The following is a 20863-nucleotide window of genomic DNA, read 5'->3' as shown; positions in this document are numbered from 1 at the left end:
ATTTGACAAATATCATTATTGAATCTTATCATGCATCATGCCCTCTCAAACGAAGGAAGTACTCTCCTAGCAAGAGAGTTTGGTGGACCAAGAAGCTTGAAAGCCTCCGCCTAGAGGTTCGGAGAGCTCACAGGAAAGCAGTCAGAAATAAATCTGAAGTTAACTGGTCTAACTTCAAAATTCTACAAAGGAAATTTAAAAGTGAAATCAGGAAAACTAAATACAACTCATGGAGATCGTTCTGCACAGATATTCTGTCCTGCCATGAAACTGCCAGAGTATATAGGATTCTTAAAAGATCTCAGGAGTCTCAACTCTCATCAGTTATGCGACCTGATGGCAGTTATACTATAAACCCTTTGGATACACTTTTGACCATGTTGAATTTTCATCTGGGGGACAAAAGTGTCACCTCTGACCCCCAGGAAAATCCATTGGAACTACTTCATAATCCATTAGATCTGGATTTTGCTAAGACAATTGTGAATTTTGAAAAGGCTAAAGCGGCCCTTGATGTATTTCTTCCCTTTAAATCTCCAGGGAACGATGGCATTTACCCAATTCTGCTTCAGAAAGGCTGGGATATTTTTGGTCACATTCTCGTGGACATATTCAGGTCCAGTTTGATTTTAGGATATGTTCCTAAGGTTTGGAGAACTTCACGAGGTGTGTTTCTTCCTAAACCAGGAAAAGATACATATGAGAAACCAAACTCTTTTAGAATGATCCCGCTAACATCCTTCCAGCTTAAGCTGTTGGAGCGATTGATTTTCTGGCACCTCCAGTCAGATAATAATCTGAAACATACCTTTGGCTTAGACCAACACGGTTTTAGGCCTGGCTTCTCTACTGAGTCAGCCTTACACCAACTCGTGTGGAGAATAGAAAAAACAATTATAGACGGACACTTTGCCATTGGGATTCTACTGGATATTGTAGGAGCCTTTGATAACATCGGTTTCGAGAAAATACATAAGGCCCTTACTGGAAGTCATATTCACCTTCATGATTAAAAACAGGAATATCTGTGTTAGACTTGCTGACTATGAAGTAAAGAGAGATATTATTAAAGGGTGTCCGCAGGGTGGTATTCTTTCTCCGTTCCTGTGGAACCTGGTTTTCGACTCACTCTTAGTACTTCTACGGAAGGAACCTGGCATGTCACAGGCTTATGCAGATGACCTTATTGTGTTATTACAGGGTTTCGATATCGGAACCCTACATAATCAAGCTCAGCAGATCTTAAATAAAGTTTCACACTGGGGTGATACAAATGGCCTTTCTTTCTCTGCTGAAAAATCTGAGGTCATAGTTTTCACGTGGAGAAGGAAATGGAAACTGGCGGATTTATATCTGGGTTACCAGATTATTAGGCGTAAGGAATGCGTTAAATACCTAGGATGTTACCTGGATAGTAAACTTACATGGATCACCCATATAAAAGAAAAGGCACAAACGGCCACAAATGTTCTAGTACTTTGTAGGCGAATCGTTGGTAAACAATGGGGCCTTAACCCAAAATCTACTCTATGGATTTATACTGCCATTGTCTGGCCAATGCTTTCTTATGGATGCGTGGTCTGGATTAATGTAATTAACAAAAGCACGTATTTAAACATTTTACAAAAGGTGCAAAGACTTGCTTGCCTAAGCATTAGTGGGGCTTTAAATAGTACCCCTACTGCTGCATTAGAATTTTTACTGCAAATTCCACCCTTGAAATTATTCTTGAGCGGAGAAGCAATTAAAGCCATGTATAGATTGAATAAAAACGGCACATGGTGCCAAAGAACGGGTTTTGGTCATAAAAGCCACCTGAAAAGCCACATTGACATATGTCTGGACTTGGGCAATGAGATCCCTATAATCTATATGCCCAAAGATGCAATTACTAAAACAATAGTTCCAGATAAACTATTCTCAACTCATATCCCAAAAAGGAATGAGATAGAATCTCTAATTGACCTAATTCCAACAGGATCAATTGAATGTTACACAGATGGATCAAAATCCAACTTTACTGGAGCTGGAGCTATTATTAGGACCAAGGGATCTGAAGAAGATTTCATTAGATTTCATCTATACCTTGGTAAATTTACAACTGTTTTCCAAGCCGAGGTTCTGGCGATCAATATGGTCGCCAGGGAGCTCTTAGCTAAAAATACAGTTGATAAGCATATATAGATTCTCTCTGACAGCCAATCAGCCATCCTTGCCCTGGCAAATCGTGTCAAGTTACAAAACTGTGTTTTAAACTGTACTCAAGATCTCAATTCTCTGGCTCAGGCCCATAATACCATTAGTTTAGTCTGGGTCCCAGGTCATTGTGATTTTGCTGGAAATGAACTAGCTGATAAAGTAGCTAAAGATGCTTCGCAACTACCCATGTCTGGTCCAGAACCATTTTACCCAGTTTCATATCAAACGGTTAAAAAAGAAGTAAGAAGCTGGATAAAGAACAAACATGATGATATATGGTCTAAACTTCCAGACTGTGCTCATTCTAAATTGGTGCTCAGTACACTTAACTTTTCAGGTAAACTCATACACCTCAGTAGAACTAACTTACGCAGGTAATTCAAATTGTTACTGGACATGCTTATCTAGCTAAGCATCTCCACAAATGTGGTCTTGTCGAATCTCCTCTCTGCCCAGCTTGTGGAGAAGAAGAGGAAACACCTTTTCACTTTCTGGGACGATGTCCGGTGTTCTCTGTCCCTAGAAACAAATTCCTTGGGTTTCCCTATATTACCTTTGATCAAGCCCTTTTATACAAAGGGCTCTCTGGCATAATAGGGTTTCTGATGTATACTAAACACCTACAGGTAAGGTGAATATGGAACCACAAGAAACAAGCATTGAGACGCCCTATGAGTTCTTTTTTTTATTTTTTTTTTATTTTATTTATTTTTTTTTTTTTGAAAAGAAACTATGCAGGGATTTCCCTCTCATAGCTGTGTTTTGGAATATAATGATACCAAATCTTTATACACTACCTGGCCATTTGGCTTGAGAATGCACCTCTGCCCTCCTTATTTATTTATTTATTTATTTGACTCTCCATCACACTCTTGTTTGGTCAAGAATTTGCGTTTGGTGGTTTGGGAGGGATTGAATCGGTTTTCCATCCAATAGGGAAGTTTTCACGATCCAGCCGACACCTTGAACTTAGAGATGGGATCTTTTGCTGATACTATAGATTTGGTGTCAGTTTGAGATCTTATCTATTTATTACTTACCTTTTACGGGAGTTACCATTTAAATCCCTTGATTTAAATGATCAAATGGCAGAAGAGTAATGGGCAATTTTGCCTTAACTCTTTTCCTTCTTTTCATAAGAAGGAAGCGTCCCTATTGTTATGTTATGCTACTCTCTTCTCGTTGAACAGACAAATATATAACAAAGCATGGACTCTGGCATCATCTGATAGATATGCGTTTCATTTTGATATTTATTCAGGTTAAGTCGACAGCTCCAAAATTACCAGAACATGAAAAATATGGGCTGGCAGGAAGTGTGGTGATAAATTTGCGCAGTGTTGTTGAAACTCCTGCCAATCGTGCTATTTATTTTGATACATTTTTTTACATCATTTCAACTTTTCTGTCACCTAAAAATTAAAGGTTTCAGAGCTACAGGAACAATCCAGGAAAACCGCATACAAATGTGCCCACTAGAAACTGTGAAATGTGTCCGTAAGAAAGATAGGGGTTATTATGATTTCCAGTATGAAGAGAAAAAACAAAATAACTTTTGCCCGATGGAACGAAAATTTGGTTGTAACTGTTGGTTCAACATTTGGAAACATTCAGCCCATAAAAAATATTTCCCGTTATTCAAAAACGCGAAGCAAAAAGGTTTTTATATCTCAGCCTCATCTTATTAAACAATACAATGCCAAAATGGGTGGAATCGATTTATGTGACAATTTAATAGCCAATTACAGAATAAGAGTTTGTGGCAAAAAATGGTGGTGGCTTTACTAATTACATTGATGTAGCCTTGATAAATGCATGGAAAATATCTCGACTTTCTACTACTGGAAATAAAAAGTCTTTTTTCAGATTTCAGATGTGAGATTGCATTATTCCTTTTGCAAACTCCTAATGAGAGTGTAGAATTAGCCAGAAATAGATCAGCAACAGGAAGATCTAGTAAATTCAGCATTCAAAAACCAACGCATGGAGATTTTAGACATTTAATCGTAAAGTCCGATAATAACAAAAGACTTTGTTGTAAAGAGTTCCATAGCCATACTGTTTATAGATGCAAAGCAGCTTTATATCATGAATGTAGTGAAGCTTTTCATGCTTGAATCTTTCAATTGAAATAATCTGTATTTGGAAAAGAAATATAATGTATATATTAATATTAAATTAATTACAAGTAAAGTGATTTGTAGATTTAGAAAACGTTATACAGCTAAAAAGTAATCCAGTGCCCCACTCAAAAGAAGCATCGCATGAGTAAAATCCTACTCACTAAACATCCGTAGTCTTATTCCGCTGACGTTGTGCAAACGCAACACTCGCTTTTGCCACAGGTAAGAGCATTTTTTAAATTTTAAATGTAAATTTATGTTATAAATGCTTAATTTAATATTTGTTATTATTTTCATGAGAAAAGAATCATTGTAGTTTGGCGGTTAATGGGTTAATCACTGAAAAATATGATAATTTATGTTAAATAACATTTTTGGATAAACTGTTTTTAATTGTGATAACTAAGATAATTTATGTTAAATAATACTTTTAGATAAACTGTTTTTAATCATATTTCAATAAATAACAGTTTAAGTTTTATTTCTTTTAGCATTCTTTAATTTGTATAAACACTGTATTTACCAAAATGCTTAATTCATTACATTTCCAGTCATAAAGAATTTTAATTCCTTATTTTTATTTATTTATTTATTTATTTATTTATTTTTTTTACTTCTAAATATATGTTTAATAGTATAAGTTTTATTTCTGGCAGTATTCTTTAATTTTTATGAGCACTGTATATACCAAAATGCTTCACTGATTACTTTTACAGTCATAAAGAATTATAATTCCTTATTTTTATTCTAGATATATGCTAGATACAAAAAATTAAAATCAGACAAATTTTTAATGCAGTATCAACCATGCATTAAAAAAAATTCTAATACTACACACAGGCAGAACAAAGAGAAGAGGTTAAAAAAAAAGTTTAGAATTTCTTTAAAACTGAAAGGCGTCAAAAGCAAGAAATATTATGGAACATAATGTTTCAAATTTTCCAAACTCAAAAGCATATATATATATAAAATAAACTAAGGATAACCATGATCATGAAGCTCAATTTACTTACAGTGGATTGATATCTCTTTCAACAGGACACCAAGCAAATATTTCACATACATTTAAAGTTTTATTTATATCTGATTTTACACATTTTCCAGTCTGGACACCTGCATAAATTGTACTTCAAATTAATTATCAAATAAATAACTACAGCAAAAAAGAAAAAATATTTAAAACATTATGCAAACATTTTAACTTTTCTTAGAAAAGGACAAAAATAAATATTTTATGCTTCCATCACAAAAATCAATAAAAATTTCAATATACCTTTTTTTGTCACCTTCTTTAAAATGCATAAAATAAATTTAACACGGAAAATTATTAATGTTATTTAACATCAGGAACTGAACACTGTGCTTAAATAACACTGTTTAGAAAACAATATATGCACGCTGAAAAAATTGAGCCCACAATTATAAAACATGGAATACAAATGTGATTTGGCAAGTTCAGTATATTTGATTAAACCTGCCACACCAATCAGCATAGTGGAGCAATACAATGTGCCTCTGAAGTGCACAGCTCCTAGAATGTAAAAGGATAGGTGTGGCAAGCGATGAACATTTACAACCATGCTGACAGCTTGTAATGAAAGATGCCTTTAAAATGTACTCAACAGCATTGCAGATAGCTGTCAGACTTTGAGAAGAATTGCATCATAGGACAAAAAAAGAGGCCGCTTGATCGAACATGTGGATCAGCCAGTTTATTGGTTGAAGTAATATGGTTGTTGAAACCAGTGGCTCAGAGAAGGCATAGTCAAACTAGGCCACCAATGTGCAATATGATCGTGCAATTAGAAGAGCTGCCACATTGCACCAGCTATCATCGATTCAATGCCATCTGCCAACTCACAGGGATATTCAGGGATATGATTCACAGAAGTCTAGGTTACACTGGGCTTAGATCTTGACATTTATTAAAATGCTTGCCATTGACACTCCACCATAAGCAGTGCCATCTTGCACTGTGCCAGTCTCGCTCAAGCTGAACAATGTCCAATTGAAGAAATGCAATTTTCATAGATGAATCAAGTGTTTCTTTCAGTTCTGATGACTGCAATATACGTGTCTGAAGATGGAAATGGTCCAGTGTATCACTTTTTATAGAGTGGCACACAGCCAGAACACAGGGTGTGACAGTCTGATCAACTGGAACAGCTGTTCTCTATTAGTTGTGCTGCAAAGTACTCTGACTGCTCACAGGTATATTGGCAACATTTTGCAGTTGATCATACTGCCTATACTAGCAGGTCATTCAGGTTCTGTTTTACAGCAGGACAATGCTTAAGCACATACAACGTGACTTACCAACAATGTCTCCGATGTGTTAATGCCTACCACTGGCCTGCCAGTCATCAGATCTGTCACCTATTGAACATGTTTGGAATATGTTGGGCAGGCAAATTCAGCTGTGCACAAATATATCCCAACTCGCTAACCAGGTACTCCATTTGTGGCACAATCTATCACAGAGAGACATTAGTAACTCAACAAACTCCATACCCAACAGAGTATCGGCTTGCGCAGCTGCCAGGTTTTACTTTAACAGTTATTAATTTTCAAATTCTTTGCATTGATACTCATAAATAATATGCTTTTTCACTCCAGTTTTTGATCATTTGGTTATCTAATCGAAAACTATACTACTATCCAGTTTCATAGTTCTGGAAAAATTCTTTATGGGTGCATATATGTTTTTGCAACAGAATGTATATGAAGCAAAAAAAAATCTACAGTAGGGGGGGGGGGAAGAAGAAAAGATAATTTAAAAATGCATTACTCCGGCATTTTTTAATCTTATTTTATGCTCCCTATAAATGAAAACTATTTGTTCACATATTACTAAAAGAGTCAATCTGAAATTTTTGAGATACACATAACTTTTTAAAGTTACAAAATTTTAGGAGTGTTCAAAGTAGTCTCCTCCAGCATCAATGCACTTCTGTAAGCAAATTTTCCAAAGATTAAATGCCTCAAGCCATTCATTTCTTGGAATCGATGAAAAAGATGCATTTATAACCTCATAAATCTCATCATCAAAAAGAAATGACATCCACACAAGTTCAAAAATAGCAAAAAGTCACACATAGCTAGATTAGGTGAATATAGGGTGGATATTCTATCACTTTGAAGCGTTTCTGTTCAAGAAACTCAGCTATCAATCTTGCTGAATAAGAAGATGCATTGTCATAGCTGAGCATGAATCCTTCAACATTTACTTCTTGAAGAATTTCTGAAATGTTATCCAATCTTAAGTTCCTTCTGTATCATTTGGTAGGTGCAGCGACTATCATCGATTAACATTTTCCGTATGGCAGACACATTATCCAGGATTACTGCTAACAATGCTCTTCCCATGTGTTCTTCTTTGTGAACTCTGTGAAAACTGCGAACTTGACAGTGAAACACTCTGTGAAAGTTCAACATTGCAAACTCTGTGAAATTCTGTAAACCATCTGAACAGATCAGCACCAGATGGATCTTTATTTCCAAATGCTAATTACAGACATTGAAAGCATTCTTCTTTTTACACTTTAAGATCATAGTGGGATAATGTTCTCATGTCAACTCCTTTTTTCCTTCAGCCTAAAATTTATTCTCTGCAGTTGGCCAATAAAAAAAATCCTCTGCTGGGCTAAAATAGTTCATATTTTCAAATTTAATCATTAGTTTTTTCTGCTACAATTAACGTCTGCATGTATCTAAAACATTTCAGAGTGACCTCCATGTAATTCCGATAACAAGCTATATTTTAAATGCTCCCCTTCCAGATATTTATATCTACTTATGCCCAACAAATCATAATACAGTACAAAGTGCGTAATCCGGACGTCCATTATCCGGACCTCAAAGCCACAAACTTACGCATGCGCGTATAGGGAGTAAAGCGTTTACACATATGCACTTCCGATAGTGAAGAAAGTGACAGAGAGGTTATTGAAAACGAAAAAATTTCAATTGACAAGTTAGTCGGTATTCTTGGCACAGCAATTATGGGACTTGAACAGCGGAACTTTGTAACTGAACAAGAAGTTACGTCTGTTTATAGAATTAAAGAGAAAGTATTATCACATAAAACGAAGCAACTTAAACAACTTACATTGAAAGAAATGTTTAATAAAGTAAACAAATAAATATTAAGCTTTTTTTTTTTTTTTTGTAAATTTTGATACCCTTTAGATCATAATTGCTCTTTATTTCATAAATTACGGTTTCATATTTTTAATTGTATAATTTCTGCATGCCATCTTAACAGATTTAAATTGATGATCTATAATCCAGAAAAACCCCTAATCTGGAATCGCTGAAGTCCCGACGAGTCCGGATTACGGAATTTGTACTATATCAAGATTATTACACAGAAAACAAAATTAAAGAATACAGATCACAATGCTCAGTAACTTATATGTTTCTTATAATAAAATAATGAACAGTGGATTTATTCATAACTTTGTATCGGTTTATTTAGTAAATTTGTATTTTTAAATAAAAGCTCTTTTTAGGAAAACAAGCTGCTTAACATACATTTGAAAGTGAATCATGAAAATTTAATCAATATATTATCTTGCTGTACCTACGACAGAATATAAGAGTCATCCGCTCAAAAATTACTGAATTTAAAATGCTTCAAAAACCTAAAATAGTTTACAATATAGTGTTTCAGACATTTAAGTCTTTGAAGTAACACAGTACCTTGTAGCAAAGAAATCATAAGAATAGCCGTACATTGTGAATTAACAAGACTCGTGGAAGTAATGTTAAAAAATTTTTAAGGAAATATTTATTACTATATAATAAGTACATAAAACTGATTTAACATACTTGAAAAGTAAACAAATAAGTACTATTCTAATTAATATATTTCTAGCATATAAATCAAGGTTCAGGTCCAAAAAAAGTATGCTTTAAAAACTCTAATTCATTAATACAATGGGTTATAAAATACAGTATCAACTTCAGTTGACATTTACTAATAAAGTTAATAATTATACTGAATAAAAGTGACTAGTCTTACCCTAGTTTAAAACATTAATTAAAAGAAGATTATTTTTATTGATTAAAATTTTTATAAATGCCCCCCTACAAAAACTTACAAACCCTTACAAACCCCCCCCCCAAAGAAAAGGAGAAAGGCAGTTCTCTGTACTCCAAGAAATGTTTTTAATTTAAAAAATTATGCAATTTAACTATTTCTTACCGACTTGCATATCCACAGTCCTCATCTTCATCTGAAATTAAAACCTTTATTTACTTCATTTTTTATCTTTTGTTCTAGCTACTACTCCACTTTATATTACTTTCCCATATATCAATTATGCCAACAAACAGTACTCTTAAAATCTTTTAATGTTTAGACTGCACTCGGTCTATTTAAAAGCATGTATATGATGATGTACTCATTTCCTTGAATTTCTTAAAATCCATTTCACCATACCGTCTTCAAATCCTGCCTTGTTCGGGCATTTAACCGATTTAAGATTAATTCAGCATACTTTCAAATACATGTTTTTTTGTTTTTTTTTCTTTCTTGGATTAGTTCTCCCTTCATAGGCACGGCATGACAGTAAGACCTAAATGCCAAATATACCTAAATTTACCGGTTATTTGGATAAAATCCTAGAATTGACTCGAACACCATGCCAATTTTTGTGCTGAAAAATATGGTACATTCCTCTTTGCTAATCATCATCTGCAAAGACTTGGGAAAATGAGCATTAAATGACTTTATTTATGCTCCCACATATAAATTTGAACTATGAATAATTCATCTATGCAAATGAACTGTAACATTTTCCCTACAAAAAGTAAAGCACAAATAAATAAAGCTGAAGAAATTTACCCAACATACCATTTCCTGTGATGAAAGACAAGCCTTGACGGCAGTCTGAATCAGACTGACACAAAGTGCCTACCTCTGGATCCTTAAAAGAGAGTACACATTTATTAACATGAGTAACACTCAACAGCAGCTTTCAATGCATGTGTGTCTCACTTACGCTTAAAAAATTGGTTTTAACCTATTTTAAATGTTTAACTGCATGGCTTTAAGTCCTTGACTGAAATACAAATTCATAAACACATTACAAAATACGGTTATTTTTTTTAACATATAATACTTTTTTGTGATCACAAGAAATAGGCTGATTGATATTTGAGTTTGTCAGTCCACATATGTATTTTTAAAGTGAAAACTAAGGATAAAAAAGCTAAATTTTTTTTAAAAAAATAGACATTAAAATTTTCCGCACTACAAGCAAACAACATAATGCCTTAATGCTTGATTTGTTTGCTTACAAATCTATTGTTTCTTACCTAACTTTTATAGCATTCTGTTTACCTACTTGTAAGAAGAAAAAGAAGTATTGCTTTTTTCCAAAACGGATTGTAAAATAGATTATAATGGACTCAAAAAGGGATTTGTTTATGATATCTAAACGTACCTATGTGTATATGTACCTCGCATAAATCAAAATTTATTTTCCATGGAATGTTGAAGTTTTGTGTATGAGACTGCTACATCTAGTTGTGCCCCTCCCTTTTTTATTGAAATCGGTAGTACCAAACATATATATCCACCCACTTAACAAGTTTAAAAGTCCTTACTGGCCTTTATTTTTTCAACTGAAGGTTGTAGTCATATACAATTACAAAAGTGTTTCAAATGACGAAAATATTCATATTTCAGCACTGCCAATTTTTTTTTTAAATTAATCTTCAACAAATAGTGAAATCTAACTTTTAATGCAATCTCCCAGTTCCATATTTGGGAGAGTAATGAAAAAATAAAATTTTAAGAAGTTTACTCCCATAAATTGGCAGGATATTTAATTATTAATAAAATTTGCTGTTTTTGATGTCCTTTTCAACTTTCCTTGAGTGATTTAATTAAGTTAAAATAATCTGAGGAAAGTTTAAATGAAGTGCAGCAAAAATATGCGTATAATTTAATATGCTGTACAAGGAAGCCATTTGGTCACCACACCAAATTTATTTAATTAGTAACATGGTTGGGTTTCATCTACTGTAGTCAGGAGAGTAGAAATAAGTGGGTAAGGAGGTAGAATTACCAATGATGCATTCCTAGGGCTGCTAAAGAGAATAAATCTATCAACAGCTTAACTTCATTTAAAAATAAATGTTTTATTATTTCTGCAATGAGATGCAAGGTAATTAAATATTTTTTTCATAAAAAATCCAATAAAAGGTGTGGTAGATTTATTATTTATTTATTCATTTATGATTAAAGGGAGAGATTAATTCCTGAACAACAAGCAAGTAACAGAAAAATTACTCAAAACAATGACCTATTTATTACTTTTCATTAAAAAAAAAAAAAAAAAAGAGTTCACTATTTCCTAAAAACCTTACTTTACTGATGCCTTTTGCAACACCTTAGATCAGTGTTTTCCAAACTGGGAGGCGTGGATTAGTCTAAGGGGAAGCACGAATATTAGCCAGAATTGGTGCAGGTGCAGCTAATATAATACGTAACATATAGGTACACTGCTCAAAAAAAAAAATGGGACAGTCCTATATCTCCTGATCTACTGGGCCGATTGACAAAATTCAAACTGTGTTCTTCATGTCTCGAAAGCGTGACTTAGGATATATATTAGATTTATATATAGCACTATTCTAACATAGGTATTTTGACACAAAATCGGACTTTTTCTGAAATAACATACCAATTTTTTTACATATTTCAATTCTACGACTCAAATTACGCCTAAATATGAAATTTTGTAAATTTTGGAGCAAAATTTACGGAGAAATTCACAAATTTATGTTGGCACTTTTTTGTCAGTTTGCGCCAAGAATAGTTCACTTGGCGAACTTCTTAATATATGGCAACCTAGTTTCCTTTCCCGTGAAAGGAAAAAAAGTCACCATCGTTCCTTTTTTCCAAATAATGTTCTTTATATTATATTTTTAATTATAACTTATTAAGTAATTTTTTCTTTTTCGAATTTCATTTTAATTGTTTAAGTTGCACTTTTTTTTTTTTTCGAATAACTGTTTTAAAAATTTCTATTTACCTATTGGAACTGCGTAAATAAAGGTGCAACGTTTATTCTTTTTCAAATAGTTTTCTTTATATATTTTTTCGTCATAGTTATTATTTTAGGTAATTTTTAAATTTTTATACTTTTATTTTAATTGGTTGTGTTGCATTGTCTCTTCAGATAATTGTTTTAAAATTTTCTATTTATTCCTTCGAATTGAGCATTTTTAATATATTTATTATTATAAATTTTCCAGAATTTGATTTTATTTATTTGAATTGCGTTTCTTTCGGAGGAATACTTTGTAACCCGGACTACGATGCGTTTGAAAACCGCATATATTAAAAGAGAAAATACAGTAAAGCACAATTAACACGTCTTTCAATGTTCCGTTCAGAAAAGATATATATAAATAAGAGAGATGTATAACCGACATTTTAACTTAGGATGAATTGCATACACTGCTTTAAACAGTTTTATCATTGTGCCCATTGCTTTACACAATTTTATCCTACATTTGGCTTCTTAAATATTATTCATATTTTAGTCAAATATTTTATTTTTGAAATCGTAAGAATCAAATATCATAAGATTAAAAAGTTTTAAATTAAAAAAAATACAAATACTAAATTTTACCCAAAAATTTATTTTTTCTTCTCTTTTTCTTCAGGCATTCTACTTTATTCTTGCTCTTTTTCTTTAGGCATTCCGCAACTATATTAAAAAGCATCCAAATTTTCGGAATATCTTGATATTTTTACAATCATTTTAAATAAAGTTATCGCCTTCCATTTCATAAAGGCCCACACACGGCCGAGCGGTAAAGTCGCTGAACACTGGTAGTTCACTCCGGGGTTCGAATCCCGGTAAACGGGCTGGTTGCATGGGCGTTTTCGTGTATTTTCTCATGTGTACCGTGTATGCCAGCTGATTTCCCTTAGAAAGTTCTTCACAACGGCATCCTTCCTTTTAGGCAGATAGCCCTACTTTGATGTAACTTAATAATTCAATTCAATCCATTTCATCAATATTTGGTCAGAGCCTTTATCAGTCTTTAGAGGCTAAACATTTTGAAGGTATGAGATGAAAGGAAAGACTGGTTTCATAAAGAGGTTTTGGTTTATTTAATTATGACAAAGCACACTAGGGCTATCTGCCTAAGGGGAGGAATGCCTTCGTGGAGGACTTTCTAAAGTAAACTGGCTCACATACACGTTACACATGGGGAAAACCACGAAAATGCCCATGCAGCCTGCCTGTTCACGCGATTCGGACCTCGGACTGAACTACCAGCGTTCAGCGACTTTACCGCTCGGCCGCTGTTTCATCAGGAGGGGAAAAAAAAAAAAAAAACGTCTTTAGGTGACATCCACATACATCACTGGATAAACTCCTGAATATTCAAATAATTCGAATGAGAAAATCATGGGACTCTCAATTTATGATACGATAAGATGTTCTATAACGTAATTTAAATTTATACAACCATATAGTCTAAAACCAGTCGCTCTTCACTTTAATCTGCAATGATATCGTTTTTGTCTTTTCTGTTAACCACAAGCTCAATTGATGGTATTTGCTGGTGTACATGTTCAAGTGTTTTTTCTTTAAACACCTAAATTCTTTGAAATATCCTGAAAGTATATTCAAAAGCGTCCAACTTTTTGAAACATCTTGGTATGTCTGACAGCCAAATTTCCCTGCAAATTTTTGCTTACTTTTCTCCCTAATTTTTTTCTTTCCTTCTACAGTTATTTTCAGTGCACACACAAGAAAATTAAGATTTTTCGATTGCTAGACTTCCATAAATTTTGCATTCTTGTCAATTTTTAAAAATATCAATTACATGAATTGCGTTTCAGTTGAAGACAGCTTTTCATTTTCTAGTCATTTTAACTATAAATAAAGTTTAAAGCGAAGTCCAAAGGATAAATATTTTAATTAAAAGATTTTTGCTAAATGACAAAGAAATAAAACAGTCCAGCAGGGTTTATTCTGTACCACCGAGTAACCCGATTCTTATATCAGCTGAAACAATCTAAATCATATTAAAGATCATGTGTTTTTATACAATCTATAACGCGAGAGAAAAATTAGCTTCTTAAAAAAAACATTCTTTCTAAGAGGATTAATATAAAAGATTATATTTATATATATATTTTTAAAGCTGGGACTTGAACCAAACTGTCAAATTTTTAAAGTTTAATTTACATGGTGGTTATAATTAAAGTTCCAATTTGAAATGGCCATAAAAGGAAAATTACCGTACCAAATGTTATCAAACTTGGGAATTGTGTAAAGGAGGTTACGAGAATTTATTTTCCGCGGAAAATAAAGAGTTCAAAAACTCACCACCAGGGGGAAAATGGCGCTGTATACAAGATTGATAAATGAAATAAGACACAAAAACATCTGTTTAAAATATGTTTAATATTTTCCGAAACGTGTTACAAAGCATGTTCAATGTAGCGTCCAGCATTTTCCGAAAGCAAGTTAAATCCTGTTACTGCATTCTCAACAGCAGCTCTTAGCATATCAGGAGGAATGTTACGGATATGTCAGTGTATCACATTTTTCATTTCTGCCAAATTATTTAGATTATCACCATAAACAGTGCTTTTGAGAAAACCCCATAGCTAAAAGCCACAGAGGTTGAGGACTGGTGGGAAGAGGGGAAGTGTTGGCGGTTATAACAGTAGCTGTCATTCAACACTAAACAGTGTGGAATGACTGCTATGCAATCGAATGCAGTAGGAGAATGCAATGGAACTAGATATATAACATGAGGGATTTCTTTGGCCCAAATCGATTAAAAGCGTTTTGAATCAGTATCTTTATGTTTTAGGGCCAAATTCAGGCTTCAAAAATTACAAATTAGCGATCTGTAAGAAAATGATTTCCAGATTGTACGGACTTGTGCGAGTGATTTGCGATCTCACATTTTCTAATCTAATTCGTGGTTTTCACGGACGAATTTCTCACTTACACGGATGGCGCACTCAACGTTTATCGAATTTAACGCCTTTAAATGGTAATTTGCTTACTTCAAAGTTTCTTAAGGGTCATATTAAACCCGTGTAACAAAAGGTTAAGTTAGATTCCGACCCATATTTCTATTAACAATATTGCATACAGCGCCATTTTCCCCCTGGTGGTGAGGTTTCGAACTTCCTTTTTTTCCCGGAAAATAAATTCCTATGACCTCCTTTACACGATTACCAAGCTTGATAACATTTGATCCAGTAATTTTCGTTTTCTGACCGTTTCAATGTAACACTTTAATTATAACCACTCCGTATATTATTAAATTTTCATTTGAAGCTATGCGTTATATGTATACCATACGTAAATTTTTCGCTTTTATGGAAAAATAAAGAATCAAAGCAAATATACTTAGGATAATGGACCAAAACTGAAAAAATTTCTCCTTCCTTCGAAAATAAAATTTTGAAATTCGACCTTGAATTTATTGGGCTATCGAAATATTTAATTTGACTTATCTTCTAAGTCCTAGTTCCGACAAGAATTCCGTCAAAAATTCCGAATTACTTAAGCTGAAGTAAAAGATTTAGTATATATTCACTGTATGTTAGTAAAGTAATCAGAGTGTAATAAAATAGATTATAGAATTTACGCTGATGCAACATTTTGTCTGACTGCACAACATGTAATGGAAGAGAAGGCTTGTAGAGATTTGTTTTTGACATGCCTCTAAAAGTAGATGTCATACTCCTTTTGTCTCTTCAATATCAAAAAACTTTCCTTTGAGAGGCAACTTTAGTTTTTGGGAAAGAAAAAAAATCACAAGAAGACAAATTTGAAAAACATGCAGGACGATTGAGTACACATACTTATTTTCGGAACACAAGCGGTTCTCCGACTGGTTATTGAATAATGAAAAGACGCATTGTCATGCAATACAAAACATTTGGAATACGTTGTCTGACTGAAAACGTAAGATTAAAAGTCATCCGCTTAATTCACAACCATTTACAAGTCAACTACTGGGGCAATTGCAGAATCGTTTTGATCCTGAGCTTCTAAGACAAACCTTATATCACTGGATTTAAACACTTCTTTAATCTTCCGAGAACGTTCCTTCTTTAGCTCATATTCCAAGAATATTAAGTGAATACAATTATTGCAAAAGAAATTGAATATTCATTTGCACTACGGCTTGGTAGTTTATTAACGAGTTAACAAAACTTAAATTCTGCTTTTTGTGTCTAAGTATACAACAATATTTTAAATATTTACAAAGGAAATATTAAATTGGAGATTTAATTGGAGCCTCACCAGTTGCCTAGCATTTGAAGATTGTTAAATACTAATTGTTTGTTGCGAAGTCTAACCCAGGCTGCATGGTTGGTTTCGTAGTTTTCTAGGCTCTCTTTACAAAGGTTCTCTATGAAAGCATCTTAACCAAATAGCTCCCATGTTCTTTCTATGTTCAAATAACCAACTAACCTGGTTTAAGCGCGATTTCCAAATGAAGTTACTAGCAAAACCCGAATACTCATTAAAAATCATGTAGCTTGCCAATCGGAAGTAACATGAAAGATGCGGCGCCAGTACTTGACTTGCTGTTACGGTACGCTGTTTCTAAATTTAGATGGTCGTTCCTTAATTAAATAGCCCACCAGCGGCCGAGCGGTAAAGCCGCTGAGCACTGGTAGTTCGGTCTGAAGTTCGAATCCCGCGAACGGGCTGGCTGCTTGGGCGTTTTCGTGGTTTTCCCCATGTGTAACGTGTATACGAGCCAGTTTACCTTAGAAAGTCTTCCACGAAGGCATCCCTCCCTTTAGGCTTATAGCCCTCGTGTGCTTTGCCATCATTAAATAATCCAATCCAATCCTTAATTAAATATAATTGATTTGTAACTTCTACTAGAGCTGACGGTAAAAATTGAAGTGCAAATAAATAATATCGTGTGCAATCTTGATTAATATAAAATTTAAAATTTTGCATAGAAAAATATTTGCATTCAGAGAGAAAGTTTTTTGAAATATTTGCAATTACTTTATAAGAAGGATTTATTAATAACCGTAATAATTATTATATTACTGATGATTAAGATTCAGTTCTTGACAATTACATTCTAAATTTGAATTTTAAGGATATAATGAAAATACGCTGCGAACAAAAATACATTTTAGGATAAAAAATGAGTTGGTTTTTTTATGTGTTAAAACTTCTTAAATTAATTTAATAAACATCGTATCCTCGTTGTTAATTGAATCCAGAATGTTGTGTGTCGTTTATATAATTATTCTTACTTGTCCACAGAAGCTGCTGACTTATCCAGCCATTATATAGCTGCAGATCATTTCTACATAACCATTGAACTTCCACTAATTCAGTCTCTAGAGGGTTGTATGTTTATATCATAATTTGACTTATATAAATGATTATTCTAAATCTTATGTTTCTATAAAAATATACTGTGCTTTAAAAATATGGATGGTAGTATCTGCCGCTCTTTCAGCCACTTCAAAAGCAACAGTTTGTTTAGAAATAAATTATGCAGTTAATGTCATAAAATTCAAATAAACATTAAACGAAAATTCTCAGTTTTAGACAATTGGATTTAAACGAATTAAAGTAGCAGACGATAAAACTCCGAAGGTAAAAATTTACTCTTAGAAAAATGTACTCTTATTTTTTTAAAAAAAGGAAAAAAGAGAGAAATTTAAAAAAAATTTAAAAAATTTTAATAATACCATCTATAATTAAAAAAAAATAGCTTTTCATATAATATTAATAAATATTTATTACGCCTTATTGAGGGGAAAAAATTCATATAATTAATTCTCCGTAAAATTTTACTTGAAATTTAAGGTTAAAAATAGCTGTGGCAATTCAGTGTAACAAAAATCCATAGACCACATTTGGCGTTATTATCGCTCAAAAAAAAAGATGCCAAATTTCAAAACGCGAAAATATGTAAATTCGTGTATATCTTAGAAAATTATGAATAAAAAAGTCTAATTTTTTGCAGATATGCTTAAAAATACACCTACTTTATGATGATGGTAAAAATTTTATAGGTTATAATTCAAAATTTTTTTTGAAAAATTTATAAAAATTATTTAAAAATAGAAATTTAAAAAATAAAACACAAAAAATGGGTAAATTTCATTTGGAATGAACCTAAATTTCGAAATGTGAGAGAAAAAAATCAAAAAAGTTTAATAAAAAAAGAGATATTAATAGATATTTGCCAAATTCAATTAACATTGAGGAGCTAAAATTTTGAGAGCTAATATTTTAAAAACTAGTCGTACGATTTTTACAAAACTTGGTATTCTGCCATAATTTGAGTCGTAGAATCGAAATATGGAAAAAAATTGGTATGTTATTTCAGAAAAAGTCCGATTTTGTGTCAAAATACCTATGTTAGAATAGTGCTATATATAAATCTAATATATATCCTAAGTCGCGCTTTCGAGGCATGAAAAACGCAGTTTGAATTTTGTCAATCGGCCCAGTAGAATGGGAGATATAGCACTGTCCCATTTTTTTTTTTTTTTGAGCAGTGTACATATTAACTACTATGCTGCTCGGCCGACCACTAATTCTCTAAAAGTCGAGACATTATCAACTTCAGTTTAGCTCAGCAGTGTTAGATTGTGTTTATTATTTTATTTTGACATACCTAATTACTCACTGATCACAATAGTAAATAATTTAATTAAGTTTAATTTTTTAAGAAGAATAAATTAATTATCCTAATATTTTTAGAGAAATGGATAAGTTCTTGACTGGTTATAAGAGAAAATCCTCTAATAATGAAGAATCTGGTGTTGGCACAAGTAGTAGGAATCAGGAAGGAAGAACTTCCAAGACAAGAAAATATGATTTGTCTTATTTATCGTTCGAATTTACATGTTATTACTGATAATGTGGAAAAACCAATGTGTTTGTTTTGTTCGAAAGATTTGGCTGGTGATAGTATAAGACGCGGACAATTAAAACGCCACATTGAAACTATGCATTCTCAATACGTTGGCAAGTCCCAAGAATTTTTTTTAAAGAAAATTGCACAAGTTCACTAAACAAAAGCAAACGTACAAAAAAAAAAAAAAAAAAAAAAAAAAGAGTTCACACTCCATCAAATGTGTTTCTAGCATCGTACTTAGTATCTTACAAAATCGCAAAGTGTAAAAAACCACACACAATAGGAGAAACATTAGTTTTGCCAGCAGCTATTGATATGGTCAAAAACAATGTTTGACGAATCATATGCAAAACAGTTGCGACAAATACCGCTTGCTGATAACACTGTTGGCAGAAGAATCGATCATGCCACATCCAATGAAATTTTTAATATAATCAAAAATTTTTTTTATGAGAACGGCATATTGTGGAATAATTGCATTGGGCTTTGTACAGACAGTGCTAGTGATGAGTCGGTACTACTGAACCGGGTATTTTGTAACGGGTACTTCGTTGTAACGGGTACTGAAAATCGGTACATCCAAGTACCCTTTACTTCAGTACCGAAATCGGTACTTTTCGGTATTCGTTACTTCTGTACCGAAACAGGTACTTTTCGGTATTCGTTACTTCTGTACCGAAATGGGTACTTTTCGGTATTCGTTATTTCTGTACCGAAACGGGTGCTTTTCGGTATTCGTTACTTTGTAACGAAAATATTCGTCTCTTCTCGGTATTCGTTACTGGAGGATCGATGAGGGTTCAGCTCACTTCGGTTTTGGTACGAGGACAGTAGTATCTGGTTGTATTTGCGAAATGGTGATATGCGCTCCTTGTGTAAATGAATGGTCTGCTCCTCAGACACTTCCGTAGTTGACATGTTTTCTGATATTCAAAATCTTACTCCGTACAGATAAAATCAAACACGTGGTGACGTGGCAGAGTTCCTTCAGTGCGCAAAATCGTTAGCTGCGTATTTCGGTACTCCAAATTGTTACTAGGGTACTTTGGTACTCCAAATCGTTACCAGGGTGCTTCGGTACTCCAAATCGTTATTAGGGTACTCCGGTACAGTAAGCCGTTACTAGGGTACTCCGGTACAGCAAACCGTTACTCCGGTATTTCGTTACTTCGGTACTCTAAATCGTTACTTGGGTACTCGGTACTTGAAATCGGTTTTCGGTACTTTTCAAAGTAACGGTTACTTGAGTAACGGGTATTTTGTACTGGGTACAAGAATGTACCGAAGTTGCCCATCACTAGACAGTGCACAGTCAAAGTCAGGACACAAAACTGGCCTTCAAGCACTAATTAAAAGGAAACACCCGATGTTCTCTGGATGCACTGCATGCTCCACAGAGCAGCTCTCATATAAAAAAATATGATTGAGGAACTTAACTACTTTTTTACAAAAGTAACGAAAGTTGTAAACTACATAAAAAACAGTCCATTAAAAGTTAGGTTATTTGCAAAGCTGTGTGAAGATATGGAAGCTGCTTACACCTCACTTTTGTATTATTGTGAAGTGCGCTGGCCATCTCGTGCAAAAGTGATTCAGAAAGTACTTGAACTCAAAGAAATCGCAACTTTTCT

The 20863-nt window shown here is 33.3% G+C and overlaps 1 protein-coding gene across 2 annotated transcripts in view; it reads right to left on the bottom strand.

Annotated features, from left to right (window-relative positions):
• Positions 1-20863, bottom strand: part of LOC118194912 (P2X purinoceptor 4-like) — a 96872-nt gene that overhangs the window by 46752 nt on the left and 29257 nt on the right. For both annotated transcript variants that reach the window (XR_004759174.2, XM_035366124.2), the window contains exons 4-5: positions 10180-10252; positions 5336-5435 (exon numbers count right to left, since the gene is read on the bottom strand). Coding sequence is in view for 1 of the 2 variants with exons in the window: in XM_035366124.2 (XP_035222015.1) it covers positions 5336-5435; positions 10180-10252 (173 nt within the window). In the remaining variant the exon portion in view is untranslated. The remainder of the gene's footprint in view (positions 1-5335; positions 5436-10179; positions 10253-20863) is intronic.

This window comes from Stegodyphus dumicola, chromosome 6 (genome assembly GCF_044657685.1).
Source record: "Stegodyphus dumicola isolate Sdum_Otavi_A_Nest chromosome 6, ASM4465768v1".
Classification (NCBI taxonomy): domain Eukaryota; kingdom Metazoa; phylum Arthropoda; class Arachnida; order Araneae; family Eresidae; genus Stegodyphus; species Stegodyphus dumicola.
This window is presented reverse-complemented; position numbering and strand designations above follow the sequence as displayed.